The sequence below is a fragment of the Alexandromys fortis genome, unplaced genomic scaffold (genome assembly GCF_014885135.2).
Source record: "Alexandromys fortis isolate MF-2015 unplaced genomic scaffold, M_Fortis_MF-2015_v1.1 scaffold_47, whole genome shotgun sequence".
NCBI classification, from domain to species: Eukaryota; Metazoa; Chordata; class Mammalia; order Rodentia; family Cricetidae; genus Alexandromys; species Alexandromys fortis.
The window spans coordinates 4606265-4628863 of NW_026067957.1; the positions used below are offsets into that span (position 1 = coordinate 4606265).

Here is a 22599-nt window from a genome sequence, read left to right on the forward strand (position 1 = left end):
TTTAGCACACAGTGTCTCAAGACTGGGCCTGAGCTGCTGCTCAGCCACCCGCAGTGGGTACTACAATCCTTCCCCGTGTCCAGAGAAAATCAGTGGGGGCCCAAGCAACCATACCCAGGTTTAGAAAAACAAAGCAAAAAACACCCTGCAAGTCACCATCTTGAGGGTGAAGGTGAGACAAAGGCCCTTTCTTCTCTTTCTCTGTCACTCCAGGGTACAGAAAGGACATGACAAGTTGAGTTTTGAGGAGTTCAGGTCTAGTGCCTCTACTTAAGGAAGCCTTTTTTTTTTTTTTGTGATAGGGTCTCACTACATAGCTCTGGCTGTCCTGGAACTCACTACGTAGACCAGTACACCAGGCAGGTCTTGAACTCACAGAGATCCACCTGCCTCTGCTTCCCAAGAGCTGGGATTAAAGGCAGGCATGCAGTACCATGCCCAGCAGAAGCCTTCTGAGTGACAGAGACCACTGGAAATAGAATGGAGGAGGACCTCGGGCAGTAAACACTCCCGAGATCAAGCAGGCTGGCTAAGTGTCTACCAGAACCATCCCGGAGGAGCCAATGCAGTGAGCTGGACGGTCTGGTGACGGCATCCTAGCACAACGTGTTATCCCTCAGCTGCAGTGGAGTCTGCACTAGTTCTCGCCTCACACTGCTGTGAGGACCAACTGTGACAGCGTCACACGCGACACTCATCAGCACGCAGTAAACCCCGAGCAGCTGACAGACAGTATTAGGTCAAAGCATCCAAACCACCTTAGGTCACCGGCCAACACTGCTGAACACGGACATCTCACATTTCAGCAGATATTTTTTTCCCTGATGGTCACTGAGGCTCCTTCTAGCTTCTGGTTTAGCACTGAATGTTGCTGAGACATCTGATTCCACATCAGTGATGGCCACTCAGTACCCTAGGCCCAGGCAGCAGGAACTCTTTTGTAGGGGCTCCCCTTTGGTCCGGTCCCTCCCTGCTTCCAGAAGAAGGTACCTCCTTGCCCAGGTCTTCCCGGATGACCTGTCGGACCTCTTGCATGCTGCTCTGTGGGGCCTGACTGTGCAGCACCTTCAGCGTGCTGGTGTACTCTTCCGGCAGCAGGTAGTCCAGGGCCCCCAGGTGCTGGCCCACCTTGATGAAGGTGCCCCGGTTGGCACAGCAGAGCTCACAGAGACGTCTGGCAGAGCGGAGATGCACCTGCAAGAGACGGGCAAGCCAGAGAAGTGAGAGCAACCTGTTCCCTAGACAGTATTCCCTTCTGCCTCTCTGCCCAAACACCTTTGTTTACTTCCCGGTGCCCAGGGCAGGTACACACACATACACACACACACACACATGCACACACACATGCACACACACATACACACACGTGCACACACACACACAAACACACGCATACACACATGCATACAAACACACAAACACATGCACACACATATGCACGCACACACATGCACACAAACATGCATACACACATGCACACATACAAATACACACACATGCACACATGCATGCACACACGCACACACCCCTCTTTTCATCTTTTACTTTCCTGGGCCCCAGAGAAGTCAATTCTAATCTCACACTGAGGCCAGCCTCTGCACACAGCCTGGTGATTCCAGTCTCCTCCCATTCTATCAAAGCTTAACTGGACGGAGCCTCGCTCACCACACAGCTATTAACCAAGACAAACGTACTGGCTCGTTCAAGGGTATACCGAGCTAATACTTCTGCCACCTACTCCCCAGCCATCGACTACTTCAAGTTGTTTGCAGCTCCACCACTGACAGGTTGATAACAGTAATAATAGTAAATAATAACAACTATTCATATATATCATATTTTTTAATCCTCAAAGTAGTTCAGGGAGGCAGAGTTGATACCTTTAAAAGAAAATCAGTTGTCTTATTTAGAAAATAGAAACAAATATCCAAGGAAAGGCTACAAAACACTCCAAGTCTGGGGCTTCATTCCCACACATGGAGCAGACAGCTGGGCAGGTTTTCAATGACGGGACCCTTTATTGACACTCTGATGTGACTTGGTCCTACCTGCATTGAGAGGCATCCCTACAGGCATCCAGGCTGGTCCTCCTGAGTCATCAGGCCAGCCCAGCTAAGGGTCTTGAGATTAAGGGGACCTACCTTATTAGGTGTCAGATCCTGGAGTTACAGAGAGTTGGGTGCTGGAAATTGAACCCAGGTCCTCTGGAAGAGCAATCAGTGCTCTTAACTACTGAGCCAGCTCTCCTGCCTGGGAGCTACAGCTTCTGAGTAAAGATGGGCCTGGCATGTAATTTAGGAGACAAGGAGCCCCGGTGTGCTATGGGGACCTGTTATCTGCTTCCACCACCAAGGTAGCAAAGGAGTTTGAACCCTGAAGACAGACTTACACTCCCAGGTGCCAAGAAGAAGAATGATATAATTAGCAATAAACCCAGGTGAAGAGTTAACCCGGATGGAAGAAATGTCTTCCTGTAAATTTAGTTGCCAGGTGAGTCACATAGCACACTGTTCCTTTAGACAGTCGTTCTCAACCCCTGGGGATCAAACAACCCTTTCACAGGGGTCGCCTAAGACCATTGGAAAACACAGACATTTAAATATGGTTCATAACAGTAGCAAATTATAGTTATGAAGTAACAACAAAAATAATTTTATGGCTTGGGCTCGCCACACAGAGAGACTGTATTAAAGGGTCACAGCATGAGGAAGGTTGAGAACCCCTCTTATGATAGTAAGAAGAGAAAGTTGGGGGCTGATGGGATGGCTCAGCAGTTGAGAATGCTTTCTGCTCTGGCAGAGGACTTGGTTTGGTCCCCAGCACCCACATAGGAGCTCATAAACCGTCTGTGACTCCAGTTCCAAGGGATACGTACCTTCTGACCTCCATAGGAACTCAGCACATGCATGGGTCACACCCACACATGTGGGCAAACACTCAGACACACAGAATAAATAAAAATTTAAGAAAAGAAAAAAGAACCCTGCAGCCCTGAACACCCCCGTCCCAGCTCCAGGCTGTCTTCGGGCCCACAGGGACCCATCCATTTCCAACCCTGTCGTATGGGATGCTCATCACAACCCATTCTAAGGAAAAGCTATGGTCCCACAACCCCACCCCCTCAGTGGAGTCCTCCAGCCTTGATGCAGACAGGGTCCAAGGGCACCAATAGTCTGCTTTCTCTAGCAGGAAACAGTAAGAAATTATTCTGGACTTGGAGAGTGACCCCAGAGGAGTTAGAGTTGGGAGATCCCTGCGAAGTGCAAGAACAGGGAGCTGAGGATGCAGCTCATCTGGCAGAATGCCTGTCTAGCATCCATGGGGCTCGGTTCAGTCCCAGAACCACAAAGAACTGAAACCAGGACGAAGCTATTCAGTGTCAGACAGTGGAAGGATGTACGGAGGCGGGTTAAGTTAGCCATAGCTGTCGAGGCTAAGCTGGAGTTCTGAGACGAGATGATGTGAGCTATTGTGGGCAAACGACTCAGAACGTGTGAGTGTGTGGGGTCAGAAGCCAACATCCAATGTCCTCTTCAATCACACTCCACTTCAATCTTTGAGACAGGATCTGCCACTGAAGCTGGAGCTCGTCCAGTCCTCTACGCTGGCTGGCCAGTGAGCTCCAGGGCCCCACCTGCCTCCTGCCCCTAAAGGTAAAAGATCTTAGTAAATCAAACCCCTGTAAAAGGAACCATCTACACTGCCTCTCAGCTATGGCTCTGCCTCTTCTCTGATCCCAAAGCTAGGCATCAGGTTTGGGCAGCAGGGGGATTCTTTAAGGCCTAAACAGAGGCCAAACATTGCCCTTCATGGTTCCAGGATCCAGAAGAGATGAGCAGCCAGCTGGAGCAGGTACGGCTCAACCCAGAACCTCACAGGTTAGTGGTGGCCGTACCCTCCACATCTTGTGGTCTCCTTCTGTGGCAACCAATGCGCTCCATAATGTGCTGAGCGCCCAACCGTCTGTCCCTACGGTTTAACTTGCTGCCATACCCACTAACAGGTTGCTCTGCCAGCTAGTAGGCTGCCTGAGAGGTGGAAAGAACTCAGCTACCTCATCAGAGCCAGCCTTGTTCTCTGCCCCAGCATCTCCACAAGTGGCTGCTATGTGTGTTTACCGTTATCACCATTAGAATCTCATTGGACCTCTTTTAAGAGTTTCTTTTAAGAGACTATTTCACTACTTAATAATTCTTTACATCCAATTTCCTCCGTTCAAATTACTTACGTGATTAGAAGCTGGGTGATACACAGGGCTAAACCCTGGAATTAAATTTGCAATGATTAAGATGAAAATTAAGGGATTTTTCAGATCAAGGGAACTATTGAAGCCGGTGTGTGGGTGTGTATGTGTGTGTGTGTGTGTGTCACTATGTGTGCAGCATATGTTGCTATGTGTGCCTGTATGTTATGGGGTGCCCTGGGAGCAAGTGTGTGTATGCACATGTGTGTATCACTGGCAGACCTGCCATTGTGCTCTTTAAGCTACATTCCCATCTACATGTCCCTTTGGCTGCGAGTCCTTAGAAAGCATTGGCCTCATACTGTCTAGCTCCTCCAAAAAGAAACAGGGTTCACTGTCCCTCATCTGTGGCTTGAAACAGTGACAAATGTACATCTTGACACAAAGGGATGGTTACCTTCAAACACCGTCTAAGGAACACAGGGATCCATGGTTCACCCAAGCCCAGGGAGACCAGCCAACCCTGGCTCAACTATTACCTGGCACATCAACTCCTGGGTACAAAGGCTATGTGCGCCTACAATATAGTCTGTGTAGCTCAGGGTAAGTCACCCAGCCACCAAAAATGGTGACAAAGATAGGTCATATACTCACAAAACCAGGATCCATGAAACTGTATTAGCACCTACGGCAATATGGCACCCTCATTTCCACTAAAGAAGCCCTGAAGTCACCTTCATCCAGCTTCTAACACACACACACACACTCACGCACGCACACATGCGTGAGCGCCTGAGGTCACCTTCATTCAGTTTTTAACACACACATACACCTGAAGTCACCTTCATCTAGCTTCTAACACACACAACACTCAGAGACAAAGAGCATTGCCACCTACAAAAAACTTAAAATATTCTGTTATGGTGAAAAACCCAAATGCTGAATACCAGAGTAACACGCACACCTCCAGGGTCCCTGCACTGCTCCAGCTCCCACAGGTCCACTGTCCTTTTGGATCAGAAGCCAGGCTCGTTCTAACATTCAGGAAAAGTTCCTGGCAATACAAAGTTTCTGACTTTCACTCACTCCATGGTGCCTGAGCCTGCTGGTGGTACGGAATCCATGGAGGAATGGAATCCATGGAGGAATGGAATGATTCCTTCTTTCTGGGACCATCTTCCAGCCATACACATACGCTTGATGAACAAAGCATCTCCTGACCTCGTCACCCTCTTGAAGCACGCATCTTTGAGCTCAAACACACCCAGAAGTATAAGAGAGATGAGGTGATAGACAAGACTGCCCAGTCAACTTCCTGTGATATAAAAAATGCTCTGGTCTATGGCCCACAGAGTGGCTAGAAAGTTCTAGGCCCTCTCACAAAAAGTAAGAGATGGAGCGAGGAAAGAAAGGAAGGAGAGAGGGAGAAGATAGAAATATACATAGAAGCGGAGTGTTATTCTAAACATACAGACTTCAGGGTCCCCTCAGAGACCTCCCAATTCCTGCCTCTACCTCTGACGTTTGGGACCCATCTGCTCACTGGACCACAGTTATGCCCTTACCTAGGACCTGGCTTCACTCATCAGTTGGATGTAAGGGCGCAGCACCTCCTCACCAAGATCCCCAACACTTGCCTCCCATCCCCACTGAACTATCACAGAACAGCTGGCATGGTCTCCCTGCCCAGGCTCCTTCTCCCTTCTCACTCCCAGTTCAATAACATGCCTTATGATTACCTCATTATCACCTTGCTGTAATGAGTTTTAATCTGGCCCATATTAATTAAAAGCATTGTTATTCGACAGCTTGGTTTGTGGTTTGGGGGGGGGGACAATGAATGACTAATAAGATAAACCCAGGGCAGATTAATTACTGATCTGAGCCAATGGAGCAAAGGCCAAAGCAGGACCATTCTCTCTCTCTCTCTCTCTCTCTCTCTCTCTCTCTCTCTCTCTCTCTCTCTCTCTCTCTCCCTGGGAGAAGGAGCCCTACCTCCCCAAACTTGGCAGAAAGGTACCAACATCAGACTGAATCCACAGGGACCCCATCAGAACTGATCAAGTTTGGGGATATCATGAGACAAGTGCCCCACAAAAGATGGGAAGGAGTGGGGGACAGTGAAAGATAAAGTCATAGATTCCAAACGGAGCCAATCGATCTTGAAGGTGATTAAGTCTATTGTGCGCATGTCATAATGAGCTCATTGCACTGCACATTAACATGTGCATAAAGAAGACAGAGATGAGCACAAAGACAATGACAATGAACAGCAGCATCACCATGGGCAAGTTACACAACTTCTCACAACTCGGCTGTCACATCCATAAACAATAGCTACCTCATGGGGTTGCTGGGAAGTGGGTCATATATGCGCTGCTCTTTGCCAAAGCAGGTATTTCTATACTTGTTGTAGGGGAATCCGAGAAGCGTTTTAATCAAGTATGGTAAGATACATAAGCACTGCCATAATTATAATGAAGGAAAGTTTAGAATTTTAGTCACAAATCCCCAGAAGTCATGGCATACCACATGGGGTGTCAAGGAAAACTACCAGGGTAGGTAGAAAACAGACAGAAGTCTTTGTTGCAGGTTCTACAGGAAAGACAGGTGAGACAGCAGCTTAAGACTGGCTGGCTTGAGTCGTTACTACAGGCTCTGGAGCTCAGAAGCTGTGCCTAGTTGACTGGGACCTGGTCCTGGACATTTAGAGCTAAGGGAATGAGGCCTTGAGTGTAAGAGCTAAAGGGAAGTGGCTGGAGAATATGGATTATGCATCGGTAGGTTAGCCTACAAAAGTCACAGCGCCAAGAGAGACGCTAGCTCTCTCGGACTCAGTCACTGAGAGGAAAAGCCCATCTAATGCCTACAAAGAACTAGGACTTCAAAGCATGCAAAGAGGATAGAAAATTCCACAATAGCTAATATGATCCTCTAGTTTTACTCCCTCAGCAGCCTCCTCCTGTCCCATGCACTGAGGGCACAAAGGCCAGCATTACCTGCCCAGACTGCTCTCCAACCATGAGCTGGACAGAGCCAATGGCCTCTCTGACATCACACTAGTGTCCAATCAGTGTCTCAAGCATAGCATGTCCTTCCCACCACACCATGACCATAAAACATGACACCCCCCCCAGCCCACCTAAGGGAACGGCAACTCTAAACTTGGGAGTCTCACTGGCCATAGACCTTGATGTCCCAAAAAGGGGTTTCTCTTACCTTCACATTCGGAACACAAAACAGTGCTTTGAAAGACCCGGTGCACTGTGCAATGAAGGAAGAAAGACCCCACAGTGTCCAGGAAGGAAGATGGACCCCACAGTGTCCAGGAAGGAAGATGGACCCCATGGTGTCCAGGAAGGAAGATGGACCCCACAGTGTCCAGGAAGGAAGAGGGACCCCACGGTGTCCAGGAAGGAAGAGGGACCCGCTTGACTGCAGAGTCTCTGTGAAAAGGACTCTCGAGTTAAGGAGATGGAGTTGAGTCTAGAACGAGTTCACAGGACAGGAGAGAGAAGTAAAGAACAGTAATAAAGGAAAATGGGCCTGTCCCCTGGTAGTCAGCTTAAGGCTGATCAGCACACAGACATGCAAAAACTGCCTGAGTCCAGAGAAAGAACAACCCTATAGATTAGAGTTAAGTAGCAGGACTTACATGTGGCCTGGTCTTACCATCCAGGCTAGAAAAGTCTTGTAATTCGTGGGACACTGTTCATACCCATGAAGTTCCAGCCTCAGTAGCTAGCCAGAGATAGCCTAAATATTGCCTCATTCATGACTAACAAATATTAAAGCAAGACCTGAAAAGAAAAACTAACTATGCCCCAGAAACTCAGCAATGCCCTAGATCAAATTTCAACAACATCCATTACAGAAATATATTAACACCCATAAAGAGAAAGTACAGTTTCTATCTAACATCTAAAGGAAAATTAACAGATATGCAGAGGATCAAGAAAGCATGGCATATTGTGTGTCATGAGAAGAGGGACAAATACCAAACAATATCAACTCAGGCCCAAAACCAATGTGACAATTAGTAACGAATGCCACTGAAGACAAGCCTGGTGATGCAGGCCTGGATTTCCAGCACTCAGAAGCTGAGGCAAAAGGATCCCAAGTTCAAAACCTGCCTAGACTATAAAGTGCATCTAAGCCCAGGTAGGAGGACCGCGAGTTGGACAATCTGGGTGCATCATGCCACCGTACTTCTAAAGAAGAAACAGAAGTGAAAATAGATGCTTTCCAGATCAAAGATGTCCCTAGCTCCTTCTATAGGCGATGGGGTTTTATGGCAGCAGTGTAAAGTAACTAGAAGGAAATCACCATGTAACTCCAGCAGGCGTGGAACACACGTGTAGACCAGGCTGGCCTCAAACACACAGAGATCTGCCTGCCTCTCTCTCCCAGGCTCTGGGATTAAAGTGTGTGCCACTGCATCTATCTGGCTTTCTCCGAACATGGATTCTGGGATTTGAACTCAGGTCCTCATGCCTGTACGGCATGTGCCCTCTCCCCAGCCCAATACCTGTACTGAACTGGGAACAGGGTTTTAGACTGAAGGAATTAGTCTCTAGTGATGGAATTCAAACTGCTGACAATGACTGAGGGAGGCAGGAAGCAAAGAAAGTTGTCCCAGCGTCCCCGGAATCCGCACAAATGAGCTGTCATGACAGCAAGCACTCAGCAAACGAGCTGCAAATTTAAGAGAATAACGACGTTGTTACTGGCAACCTGCAGCTCCTCCTGCCAAAAAGCAAGCCTGCCTCCACAGATGCCCACAGGAGCTGGGGACCTGCACTCTTCAAGCTGGAAAGCAACCACTGGCCACTTGACAGGGAACCTCGTGGCCAGAAAAGCTACAGAGAACTCTTCCTTCCCTCCACCTGCCCCTTAATCACACATGCTGAGAAGATACGTAATTAATTTGTTCTCACCGTCGCTCTGTGGCCGGGAAAGTGAGGGCATTTCTGGAATGGCGATCATGGACAAGAATAGCAAACACTAAGACCATGAGCAGAATAACACAGCAGCCAGCAGGCCTCCCCTCTTTTCTCTCTGCGCTTGCTCAGGATACTGGCCTAGATGTGGGATGGCATTCTCTTCTCATAGCTATACAGCCCTGTGCTTTCATGACTGATGGTAGGAAACCAAACCAAACCTGCTGCACACTGTGAATATGTATTATTCTCACTGGTTAATAAAGAACTAACTGGCCAGGAGCCAGGCAGGAAGTATAGGCGGGACAGCCAAACTGGGAATGCTGAGGAAGAACGGCAGAGGGAGTAGAGTTGCCAGGAGACACGGAGAAAGCAAGACATGCTGAGGACAGGTAAAGCCATGAGTCACGTGACAACACATAGATTAATAGAAATGGGTTAATTTAAGTTGCACAAGTTAGTAATGATAAGCCTGAGCTATAGATTGAGCATTTGTAGTTATTATAAGCCTCTGTGTGGTTATTTGGGAGCTGCTGGTGGGACAGACACTTCCAAAAGTTATAGGCAAGAAGGCCTCACTCTTGGAAAGGGCACGAGGCTGGGCAGCAGGCTCAGGGGCATGTGAAGGGTATTAGGTAGGGAATCTAGGGAACTGACCACAGGTAGCAATTAGATGATGTGATCGTCAACGTGACAGGGTCTGGAATCAACTAAGGGGCATGCTTTCACAGAAGAACTATCTGAGGGGGAAGACACACCCCAAGAGTGGACAGTACCATCCCACAGCTGCCCAGAGAGAAGGTGATCTGAGGAAAGAGTAGTGTTGCCTTTGCCTGCTCGCCTTTGCTTCTTGAGGTTAAGTCCCTCTACTCTATGGCTGTTGCTCCCACCGCTGCCGCCATCCTTTGCCAACGTTAGAACCCAGTTCCTTGGACCTTCCTACGAGGACCGAAGATCAGTGGGTCCGTCCTAGGAATCTTCCAGATCTTTGGTGTCAGACTGGAGCAGCAGAGGCATCCGTCCTCCCGCACTCTCGGTCTGAGAGCTGGAGAACCACTGCCCTAGAGAATCCAGACTAATACAGACAACATTAACACTTGTTAATCTCATTACATGTACTTATGACACTGTGATTCCTTAGCAAAGTGTCCTGGTTTAGAGACAGAGACTGGAATTACAATTTAAAGTTCCCCGGCAGTAAGCAAGCAAAAGAATTACGGCAGCGTATTTTAGGTAGGGGCGCCAGGTACAACATTCACAGAAAGAATGGAATGTAATATAATGTAGTGTGGTGACATTTGGAATTTTTCATAGGGAGATTTGTTTTCTTAACAGATCCAACAGCAGTTCACAGTCCTGCGGAAGAAAGGAAGCTTGTTAATAACCCCCATGATCTTGATAGTGAGATTAGCGGCATTGCTCAGGTGCGCCCAGGTAATCTCCACAGCGCTCGGAAGTGAAAGACAAAGGCAGAAGAGAACCAGGGAGACAGCAACATGAGAACTGGACCAGATGCTGCTGGTTCTGAAGGTGGGGAGAGAGATCATGAACCAAGAAACCTGCGGCATCTCTAAAACCAGAAAAACAGTCAGGTGTGGTGGCACACACCTTTAATCACAAGAGAAGCGGGGGCAGAAGAATCTCTCTGAGTTCAAGGCCAGCTTGATGTACATAATGAGCCCTAGGCCAACCAAGGCTACACAGTGAGAAAGAAAGGAAGGAAGAAAAGAAACAAAATAGAAATCAGAAAAATCAAAAATCCAAGAGATCGATCCTCCTCCTGAGCTGCCATAGGGAACACCATCTTCATTTTGTCCCAGAGAAACATTCTGGGCTTCTGACCTCCAGCATCCCAAGTCTGTATTGTTTTAAGTCGCCATTCAATAGTAATGTTTCAGTAACCACAGGAAACTAACACAGCGGCTGTCTTGAAATGCTTTATTTCTTAATTGATGTTTCTAAGGGAAATCTAGCTCATATGGAGTCCCCAGCCTTAGGGTGGGTTCTTGGAGGCTATTCCCCGTGCTCTGGCACACTGGCTCTTCCCAACCCCAGCCTCCCTACCTCTGCCCTGCAATCCCTGAAGCTCCCCTCAGGGAGCTTGTATTCTGCCATTGCCCTGCAGCCCTGCAGGGATCCTGGTACAGGCATGAGGAAAATTAGAGTCAAACAAGAGCCTTATGGCATCCATCCCCAACCATTGCTAGAATGACCACTGCAATGTCCAAAGGTCACATGACAGGGATCATCCACCACTTTCAGGGGCAGACCTTGACTATGTCCCAGCATGGGGACTGGAACCTCTTAAGAGAACCCATCATCAGTGTGGCAAGGTAACACAGACACAAGGAAGGAAGAGGCACACCTAGCCCCAGCCAAGGCCACTTTTGCACAGAGCCCCAGGAGCCGCAAAGCCAGCTCTGACAGCCTCCCCTTCTACCCTTGCTGGCTGCTGGACAGCTCTTCAGACACAGCCCAGGTCAGATAGCTCTCCTTAACTCCGCTCTCAGTGGCTCTTTATCCTGTGACTACATTTTATCTCCTTTAGGACACTCAACAAGAGCTCAAAATATCTTGCTCATTCCCTCGAGAACTCATCTAAGAATATACACTGAGCCTACTGTGCCAAGTGTACCAACACAGCAGCAAGCAAGAGAGACCAAGCCCTTGTCCTCTTTGAGCAAGGTGCTTTTGTGAGATGCCCAGCTGTTGCTCGCCTCTTGTCCCCTCAAGAACGGACCACTGTCTACCCAGCATCCCACAGAGTGGCAGGCATGCCATAGATGCTCACTAAGCAATGGCTGCTCTATTGGTTCTATGAATGTTCACGCTTGGATACTCTGCCCAATGATGAAGCATAGCATGGAGATGCCCCCCCACCCCCCTTCATCATACAGATGGTCGGGATGAAGATCCGTTCCCTAAAGAAAGGCCTAGGTTGAGATGAGGGAAGAGGCAATACCCCAGTTCCCAAACGTCTTGGTCTTAAATTAGCCGCCAACATGTGCCACTGTTGTCAGTCAACAGTTTATTTGTATATTTAAGCAAAATTATTCTGCTAATTGGACATATGTCTCATGGTTCTATGAGGCAGAATCTATTAAAAGGTCTTGCTGTCGCAGGCAAGAGCCGGGAGAGGAGTTTTTATTCGGGGACAGGAAGAGCGCTGAGTGGATTTTAATTTGGTAGAAAATAGCTGCTTGGGGCCACAATAGTGAGAAGGAGCAGGAATGAAGAGCAGCCTGCTCGACTGCTGCGGCTCGGAGCGAGCAGCCAGCCCACCTACGCAGCTGCAGCCAGCCCACCTACGCAGCTGCGGCGACCACCTATGCAGCTGCAGTGAACACCTACGCATCTGCAGCCAGCCCACCTACGCAGCTACAGCCAGCCCACCTACGCAGCTGCGGCGACCACCTATGCAGCTGCAGTGAACACCTACGCAGCTGCAGCCAGATCACCTACGCAGCTGCGGCAACCACCTACGCAGCTGCAGCGCCTTCCTCCACACTTCACTGGTGCGATCACGCCATCCACAGTCCTATGTTAGAAGTGCGGTCACAGAAGCAAGAGCACCACATCCATCATGCCTGCTCAGGTATGAAGCTGTCCTCACAGCCCCTGACCTCCTGAACTCCTTAATGGTAAGGTGGGAGAATTCTTAAATCCAAAGGGAACAGACCAAAAGGCTTCAGAAGAAATGGCTAAGAGCTGAAGGGATGGTGGGTAGGCAGACAGAAGAATATCAAGACTCAGCAGCCCATCCTCTCTGATACAACTAGCAAATCCATGCCTGTGTGGCTGCAGGCTTGAGGAAGGCTAGGTGCACCCCATCAGGAAGTAGTGGGCACAGGTTTAGGAAGGACTATACCACGCAGCTCATCTGAGCTCCTGGGGTGTGCTGAACAGCAGCCTTCCTTCCCAAAACACATGTGTGCGTGCACACACAGAGAGAGAGAGAGAGAAGCAGACACATCCTAGCCCCTGGAACTTAAAATTGTAACCTGATTTGGAAAGAGAACTTTTGCCAACATTACTGAGAATTTTCAGATGTGATCAGCCCAGAGTACCTGGGAGAGGCGGGAGACATGTCTATACCAATGACAACTGTCCCTACAGGAAAGAGAAGGGAAGGGACGATGGAGGCCAAAATCGGAGAGATGCAGCCACAGGGCTGCTTGGAGCTCTCAGAGGAGGCCAAAGATTCTTCCCTAGGACCCCATAACAGCACAACCCTCTTAGTCCTTTGATTTGGGGCTTGAGGCCTCTGAAACTACAGGAGGATGTGCTGTTGTTGGTGTGTGAAGCCACTCATTAAGTGTACAACAACCACAGGGAGGTAATTAGTGGTGACCCAGTGATTAGCTATGGACCTCTAGACAAGTCACTTAAGGAGCCTGCGACAGTTTCTTCATCTGAAAGGGGACTGACTGGGAAAGAAGGGATCACCTGGAGGAAGGGCACGGGAGAGATCAGTGCGAGCGGGAACAAACAAGAACAAAGTCTAATGACATATGTATGAGGATACATTGGGGAACCCAGTGCTTCATATTCAAACTAAGAAATTTACTTCTTAAGCTTCTTTACAATGGGAACTACACAGCTGGATGGTCTGGGAGTTAGGACGGATGACAGAGTCCTTAGCATCATACCTGTCTTGTAACTGCTGTTTGGATTCATGTGAACACCTGCTCTCAGCATCAGAGAGCCTGTCTTTGTCAGACTGGGATGCATCTAAAATGGGCAACAGCAGGTAGAATCTGGGTTTCTGCAGTTCCTGCCCTGCTGAAGGCCTTGAATTAGGTGCAGTCTGTGTAGAAGAGTAGAGAGAGAGAGTGGCCAGATTCAGCAGCGGAGAGAAGGTGGCCATGGTGGGTGGGTAACAGCCAAAGTCTGGTCCAGCATCCCTTACAGATGGTTTAGGCTTGTTTCTCAAAAGGTGACCCTATGCCAGTGACTGTGTGAAAAGGGGTTCAATAGGCAGTTGTAGGTAGTACAGGAAATGATATTTGCATGTACATTAAAGAAGAGAGAGGGCCAGTAAGACGGCTCATCAGGTAAAGGCACTTGCTGCCAAGATTGAAGAGTTCAGTCCCCAGGACCCATATGGAGAAAGGAGAGAACTGACTCCTGCAAGACACACACACATACACATATACACATGCATGCACGCACATACATACATGCTCGTGTGCACATATGAACACAAACATAAATAAGTAAAGGTAATTGACTTATTTTCTTTAAATTTACTTTATGATTTTAAATTGATGACTTGCTGTGGAATAATCCTCTTGTACCCTGTAAAGATTTGTCACTCAAATTGGTTTAATAAAACACTGACTGGCTAGTAGCCAGGCAGGAAGTACCGGCAGAGAGACCAAACTAAGGATGATGGGAAGGAGAAAGGCAAAGTCAGGAGACTCCGGCCAGACCTGGAGAGGGCAAGAGGGGCATGCCACACTGAGAAAAGGTACCACCACACGGCAGAGCATAAATAAGGAATATGGATTAACTTAAAATGTAAGACCTAGTTACTAATAAGCCTGAGCTATTGGTTGGGCATTTATAAGTAATATTAAGCCTCTGTGTGGTAATTTGGGAAGCAGCTGCTGGGTATTTAGGACCAAATGGCTCCAAGACAGGAAACTTCCACCTACAAAGGCTTACTGGTTAAGAACACTGTTGCTCTCGAAGAGCACCCAGGTTCAACTCACAGCACCCACATGGTGTTTCACAACCACACATAAATCCAGTTCCAGGGAATCCTATGCCTTCTTCTGACTTCAGTGGGCACCAAGCACACACATGCAGGTAAAAAATGTACACATAAAATAAAATGAATAAGTCTAATTTTTATTTAAAGGAGCTCAAAACTGTAATTTTACCAATATTAGTTGTTCAATGTTTCACATGTTTTAAAATACAAGATCTATATGCAGATATGACAAAACGGGGTATTATTAATGGCCAAAGTCCCTAGGCCACTAATGAGCCTAGACCAAGTAAGAAGGCACTGGAATGTCCTTGGGCCTACAGAGAGAGACCACCACAGGAGAGCCCAGTCTCCAGGAAAAAGCTGAAGTCCCACCAAACCTCCCCCCAAGGGAATGCAGGGTCTCCTGAGTCTCCCAGACTGCCAATCCCAGGATCACAAAGGCTTCAGGCTTAGGGCCCTGAAGAGAACTGCACTGATTTGTGGTGTTCAGGAAGACTTGGGGACACAGTAGTCCAGAAAGGAGATGCCAGCTCAATCACAGACTGCCTCCCTCACCCCCAGCGACCCAATCCTCAGGTGACCCCACCCCAGCACATTACACGTAGCTCAGACTGCAGAATTTATCACAGGCACTGAGAAAGCCAGTCACAGAGATAGCAGGGATTCAATTTCCCTTCTCTGTGCAGAATGTTCGCCGGCGAAAGCTCATGATAATCACGGGAAGCAGAAAAAGGAGGTCTTTGGGGCACAGGGCGTGAAAAATTCACTGAAAAGGACCCAAACCAAGTGAACAGGCACCGCATATGCAAAGGAACTGTGGAACAATCGCACAGTCCCCATGCTCCAGATTAGGCTTTCTCCAGCATGTATCCACCCACACTACTCTGCTGGAAGCCAGCTGACAGGGGTGAAGCGCAGTAATTCTTGCCAACAGGGCAGAGTTGTGAAGACAGAGCTGTCTTCCATGCCTGCTTGGCCTCCCCTGGCACACAGTAGGAGTGACTAGAGGGCAGAGATTGGATCTCCTTCCCTGCATAGCTTCTGAGCCTCAAGCAGCACCTAGCATAAAACAGGTTAGTTCAAATCAGCTAAAGGAGCAGTTAAATAGAAAACTGGTTTGGGCTGGGTGTGGTGGCCCACGTCTTTAATCCCAGCATGCAGAAGGCAGAGGCAGCAAATGTCTGTGAGTTTAGGGCCAGCCTGGTCTAGAGAGCTAGTTATAGAACAGTCAGGACTATTAAACAGAGAAATCCTGTCTCAAAAAAGCCCCCCCAAAAAAAAAGAAGAAAAGGAGGAGGAGGAAGAAGAGGAGAAAGAGGAGGAAGAGGAAGAGGAGGAGAAAGAGGAGGAGGAAGATGAGGAGGAGGAGGAGGAGGAGGAGGAGGAGGAGGAGGAAGAAGAAGAAGAAGAAGAAGAAGAAGAAGAAGAAGAAGAAGAAGAAGAAGAAGAAGAAGAAGAATGGTTTGAGTAGGATGGTGCTCACATCATCTCCAAGAGTATTCCTGAAGAACCATGCATTGCCACAGTTCAGTATGCAAACCAAGATCCTTAGAAAGCTTCCTGAATAGCCATCCCTCTCTAGGCTGGAGGGAGAATTGTCCTCAACACAAGCAGCAGTTCAACAGCTGGACAGTTGATTCTCCTTCCAGAAGCAAAGAGCTGACATCTACTTGCTCCTCAGAGGGTCCGCTCACCCCTCACTGGGGTATATAATTGTTTAATTAACTGCTTGTCTAGCTGAGCAGGTAGAGAAGAAACTTCTGGGGAAGAAGCTCTGTGGCCTATGGCCCTCCTTCCTCCTCCCGTGTACCCCCCAGGCCCACCCCAAGCCAGAGGGATAACTCCAGCAGCAGGAGCTGATGGGAGCCACCACGTGGATATCCTGACTTCTGCTTTCTACCTGCTGTCGTGCTTTCCTCAAACTGGAAGCAGATAACAAACAACAGAGTGTAAGGTGGAAAGACTATGAGAATTTTTTTTTTTTTTTTGGCTGTGGTCTAAATGTCACTATCAAGCCTGGGATGGTGGAGGAAGCCAAAAAGTCCCATCACCACCTTGGCCTTTCTTGGCCTTTCAGTCCAACCTTACACTGGAAGCTACAACTAGCTGATGCTTCTCAAGTTCAATGGAATAGTTACCTATCAAGGCCTTTTGATAACCGCCCCCTAGCCCATTACTATTCTCTAGTCGGAAAGGGAATTCCTTTTTACATCCAAACAGCCTACTACCTCAAGATTCTAAATGATAATATCAGACCCTTCCTCCTAAATGCAGATCTTGGCAATACCAAATTCAACGCCTCACCTCCAATCTAAAGCAACCTATACTCAACTCAACAACAGTTCTCAGAGTGTGATGGGCATAAAAGATTCTCATAGCAGACTTAGATATACCTTCCATCTCAACTACAGGCTGCTGGGGAACCCCTCTTCTTAGTTTCACAGAGGGTGGGGTGTCTCAGCGGGACAAGAAGCTAAGCTCTCTCTCCCCTCTCCTGCTTGGGACAGGAGGAGTCACTGATTAGATTGGTGGGAACAGCAAATCCAGCTCACTCGTCCTTCCTCTCTTCTTCTCGTTCCAGATCTGCTCACCTGCCTAAGAGGCACCCCCATGACTGGTCTATCCAGAAGCCTGGATAAGGAAATCTATCCAGTTAGGGGTGATGTTAGGCAAGCTGACCCAAACCTCACGCTACAACCTAGTATTTATCAGTAACATGGCTGACACTTAGAGCATCCTGCATCTCCTTGGCTCTGCTTCTCAAGCCGGAAGAGAACGTATTATCCATTACCTCCTCAAGCCCAAATACCACAGTAACGAAGAAAACAATCCTGTTGAACTCAAGCGCCTTACACAGGGCCCAATGGTCTGCAAGTAACACAATGTGAGGTCAGCTGAAAGGCTTTGTAGATTCAGGGCAATCGAGATCAAGGTCCCTTCCTGTGTTATGACATTCTTCTCCGACTTCTCTCTGTTTCTGTCTGTGTGTGTGTGTGTGTGTGTTGTGTGTGTGTGTCTGCCTCTGTCCCTCTGTGTGTGGTGTCTGTCTCCCTGCTTCTGTCCCTGCGTATGTGTCTATCTGTCTTTGTCCCTGTGTATGTACTGTCTGTCTGTCTGTCTCTTATGTCTCTTTCTGTGGGGGGGCGGGTTTGGGTGCGCACGCACACGCACACAGGCACTGCAGGACAATGGTTTTACCCTGTAAATATTTGTTTCTTGTACTTGTTTAATAAAACACCAATTGGCCAGTAGCCAGGCAGGAAGTATAGGCAGGCCGACCAGGCAGGAAGTAGAGGTGGGGCGACAAGAACAGGAGAATTCTGGGAAGAGTCAAGAGTCAGTCTGCAGTTGACAGAGAGGAAGACAGACACTGAGCAAGCAAGATGAGAATGCCTTGCTAATCAAAGGTACCAACCCACATGGCTAACACAGACAAGAATTATGGACCAATATAAGTTATAAGAGTTAATAAGAAGCCTAAACTAATAGGCCAATCAGTTTATAATTAATGTAGGCCTCTGTATGTTTATTTGGGACTAAACGGATATGGGACCTGGTGGGACAGAAACATCAGTCAAGGCCCAGTCATTCCCAGTCACTGTGGAGAACAAGTCTCACCAGGAAAATTAAACAATCCAGTGCCTACTGGGAAAAAAAAAAAAAACATACTGTTCTGGATGATGGAATAGACCTGAGGATGAAATAAGATGAATAAAAAACTCCAGTAGGAAAATAGGAAACATATATTTTGGCAGACTTCTATAAATGATCAAAGACCAAAGCTAAGAGTGAATATAAATGACATTGCAATTGAGGGGTTACTAGACACAGGTGTGGACGTATCATTACTCCAGAATCTTGGCATCCAGATTGGCCTCTTCAAGAGGCAGATATTCAGTTCCTAGGAATTGGAACCCTATCCCAAGTAAAACAAAGCATGAGGTGGGTTGAATACATAGAGCCAGAAGGACAGAAAGGAAAGCTGAGGCCATATGTAGCTAATATTGCAGCGAACTTATGGCACTATGACCTATTGCAGCAGTGGAATACCCAGGTTAACATTCCTGCAATCCCAAAAACTCATGTTTCTTGGAAGGATAGTATAAGATATTATAAACAAAGGTCACCAGCCATTCAGGCTGTACAAGAACACAAAGCAACTAGCAAACCTTCAGAGGTACTAATGGCCTTGCTTTTAAAATGATTAACAGAGAAACCCATATGGGTTAAACAATGGCCTTTAATGGAAGACAAACTGCAGGCTTTAGAACAGCTGGTACAGGAGCAACTAGATGCTCGCTGTATTGAAGAATCAACCAGCCCTTGGAATTCTCCTATATTTGTTGTTAAGAAGAAATCTGGAAAATGGAGAATGGTAACATATCTAAGAGCTGTCAACATGTGTGTCTGTCTGTACGTCTGTCTATCTCTGTCACTCTGTTTTTATCCTATGTGTGTGTCTGACTATCTCTTTCTGTGGTGTGTGTGTCCATCAACAGAATAAAAGCTGAAGAAAATATTCAGTAACTAATGACTTTAAGCATTCTAATTTCACTGAAGACTTAATAAAACTGTATTTGAGAATGCTCTATGACTTTCTACTCAATGATAAGAAACCTGGCATCAAGTCCCTCTGTGACTTGGCTCTAATTCTGCTTTCCAGTGTGTCCTAGTCTCCGTGTTTGAGTCTGCTTTGTCCCCCAAAGGTTGATGTTTTAAACACTGGATTCCCACCTTGTGTTGCTATTTTGTAGGCTATTTTAGGAGACAGGGCTTGGCTGACAGAAGACAGCCAAGAGCAGGCCTGTGAAGGTTACACCGCTTCCAGTTCTGACTGGAGTACTCTGCTTCCTGCCTGGCTAGCTGTGAACAGTTGCTTTGTGCTCACACATGGTGGGCCTTGTATGCCCACCACAATGGACTGAGATGTCTTTGAATCTGTGAGCCAAAATCAGTCTTCCCTTCTGGAAGACATTTCTGTCGGGTATTTGCCCACTACAACACAAGATAACCAAAACATACTGAATTATCCTCTGCTTCCTATGGATGCCCCCCCCCAATCTTATCAATGAGCCTTAGCCAGAATCACTTTGTCCCTGAGAATGTATGTCTCATTTTACCTTTCCACTCTCGGCTTCAATACTGCCTTAAGACACAACCTTACCTACCCGAGGCCACTCTGTTCTCGTAGGCCTTAGGTGTCTTACCTGCCCTAGGACATCTGTCTACGGTCATACCAGTCTGAATGCACCTGATCTCATCTGTCTTAGGCCATCTAGAATTATACAAAAAAGACAATATACTGGGGCAGGAGAGATGGCTCAGCAGCTAAGAGCATTGGCTGCTCTTCCAGAGGACCCAGGTTCAATTCCCAGTACCCACATGGCAGTTCACAACTGTCTATAATTCCAGTTCCAGGGACCTGACACCCTTACATGGACATGTATGCAGGCAAAACACCAGAGCACATAAAAATAAAAATAAATAAAATATAAAAATATTTAAAAAGGCAATTTACTAAGGGGGTAAAAGGTTGGCTTCTTCCTGTCAAAGACAAAGGTGACACAGAAGATAAAGGAACGAGCCAAATTGGAATCTTTGGAGCTGGAAGAAAGAAGGGGCCTTCCTTTCTCGTGTAGAATCCCAGTGTGTAACGAAGACAGGGTGAAGAAATCAGGAAAAGTAAGGAGCAGGCAGGGAGTAACCCTGTAACCCTGTGTTTTGAAATCTCACCTACAAAGAAAACTAATTCACATGCTTACATATACCAAGTTTCTCCTCTCTGTCCATTCAACAGCTGGGGCCATTGCCACATCCTTATAGAAGGGAAACAGAGGTGCTTGGCAAGGACTAGGATCAGATGAGATGGCTCCTGGTCCACAGCGGCTCCATCTCAACCCTCCACCATACAAACCACTCCTTGGCATCATTTTCCTTGAATTATTGATCTTTCTGTGACCTATCAAAATGCCAATCATGCTTCAAACCCAGACATTCTTCTCCAACAGCTCCCAGTATTATCAAGATTCATTGGTTTCAATTAACACTCAGTGCTAATCACCTTAAACAACAAAAAAGAATTTACTGGAAGACATAACTAACCGAGAAGTCCAGTGAAAGACTGGCTTCAGGACTGACTAGATACAGGAAATCAGATCACCCAATTCTTTAATACCAGCTTCACCCACAAATGGGCTTTCTCTTCACAGTGGCAAGGTGGCTGCCAGCAGAAATTAGCCAACAGCCTATGCTCTCTGTTAGCACAGCAGAAAGAGAAAGTTGAAGTTCCAAAAAAAAAATATCTTGGACCTAATGTTCACTGGTCAGAACTGACTCTAGAGACCATCCCTAAATCAGTATCTGGGACCAGCAGAATGACCCCACCAACTGCTTGTGGGGACCTAAAACTCATACAACTCTGTGTGTGTGTGTGTGTGTGTGTGTGAGAGAGAGAGAGAGAGAGAGAGAGAGAGAGAGAGAGAGAGAGAGAGAGAATGAATACAATATGGTAGATCACCAAAGGAAAGTCTAGAAGTTGTTCCCTATGAAGAGGATACCCACTATAACCCAATCCTTCATTCAGAATCAGCTCCATCCTGTCCTGTCACCTCCAGCCTCTTGACGGGATGTCTACACTAGGAGTGACTTCCTTCTGGATGGTGAACACGCCCATTCACGCAAACCTCAGCTATAAGTGCCCAGGCACCAGGAATCCAGTTCTCCAGAGCCCATCCTTACCCCTTCAGCTACCTACAAAGCGTCATGTGCTTTCTCTCCTTCCGCTTCGTGATGCAGTCAGAACACAAAGCCAGCCTGCCAGTGCCAACCTTGAAAGTGCTTCAAGTCACTGACTGCTGTCCTAGTCCCTTGGCTCTGACACACTCTGGAGCCTGGAGACGCCGGCTTGACAAGTGAGATAATGATGCTTTTCCTTGCTCACTTCTTTATCAGTCACGATGACGAGAACACTCCTGCAGCATCTATCCCTGCTTTTCTGTTTCTGCTGGATCTCCTTCCCAGGAACAACTCCCAGGCACCAGCCGACACTCCACTATCTGGTACATCCAGCCACCACGTGCTGCCCTCTCATCAAAGGCCTGGCTGTACTCTCCTCACCAGATCCCCAGAGCCGTCAGCTTCTGGGGGAGCGGCGGTATCACTGCCTTGCAGATGACTGACTTACTGGAGAGCACGTCTCTTCACAGCCCGCCTGTTCTTTGGTTTCCCCAAGACAAACCTCACCCCAGTCCTGGACTAGAAATCTCTGAAGAATGTCACTCTGGAGGATTCCAAGGACCACAGCACAGAATAGATGGAGAGAGGACATGGGGAAAAGCAGAGGGGAACGACACCTCAAAGACAATAGCCTTGAGATATTACAGTGAGCCCTTATGCCATTCATTTGTTTGTTCAAGCCTTTATTCAGAGCCAGCTGTGTCCCGGACCTGGGAACTCACATCATACACCAGGTCTCTCCTCATGAAACCCTCCTTCAAGGAGACCTCTGACTTACCAGCGCATCTGCCTTATCTTTCACTGACTCCAACGATGACTAACATTATCCTCAAAGAACAATAGCCATCTCTAGTTTACAGACAAGGAAAACAGTCGCTCCACAAGGCTAGAGGACATTCCCAAAGCCAAGGCACAAACACGGGACTTCTGAATGAAAACCTTAGTCTCTTTCTGTGGCCTCTCCAAAGGCAAGAGCATAGCCTGACACTGACACAGACATTAAACATACTCCATCCTATGCATTA

At 47.6% G+C, this 22599-nt stretch overlaps 1 protein-coding gene across 3 annotated transcripts in view; it reads right to left on the minus strand.

Annotated features, from left to right (window-relative positions):
• Adck1 (aarF domain containing kinase 1) overlaps positions 1–22599 on the minus strand; it is a 94048-nt gene that overhangs the window by 57497 nt on the left and 13952 nt on the right. For all 3 annotated transcript variants that reach the window (XM_050152489.1, XM_050152490.1, XM_050152491.1), the window contains exon 4: positions 991–1194. In XM_050152489.1, coding sequence (XP_050008446.1) covers positions 991–1194 — 204 coding nt within the window. The remainder of the gene's footprint in view (positions 1–990; positions 1195–22599) is intronic.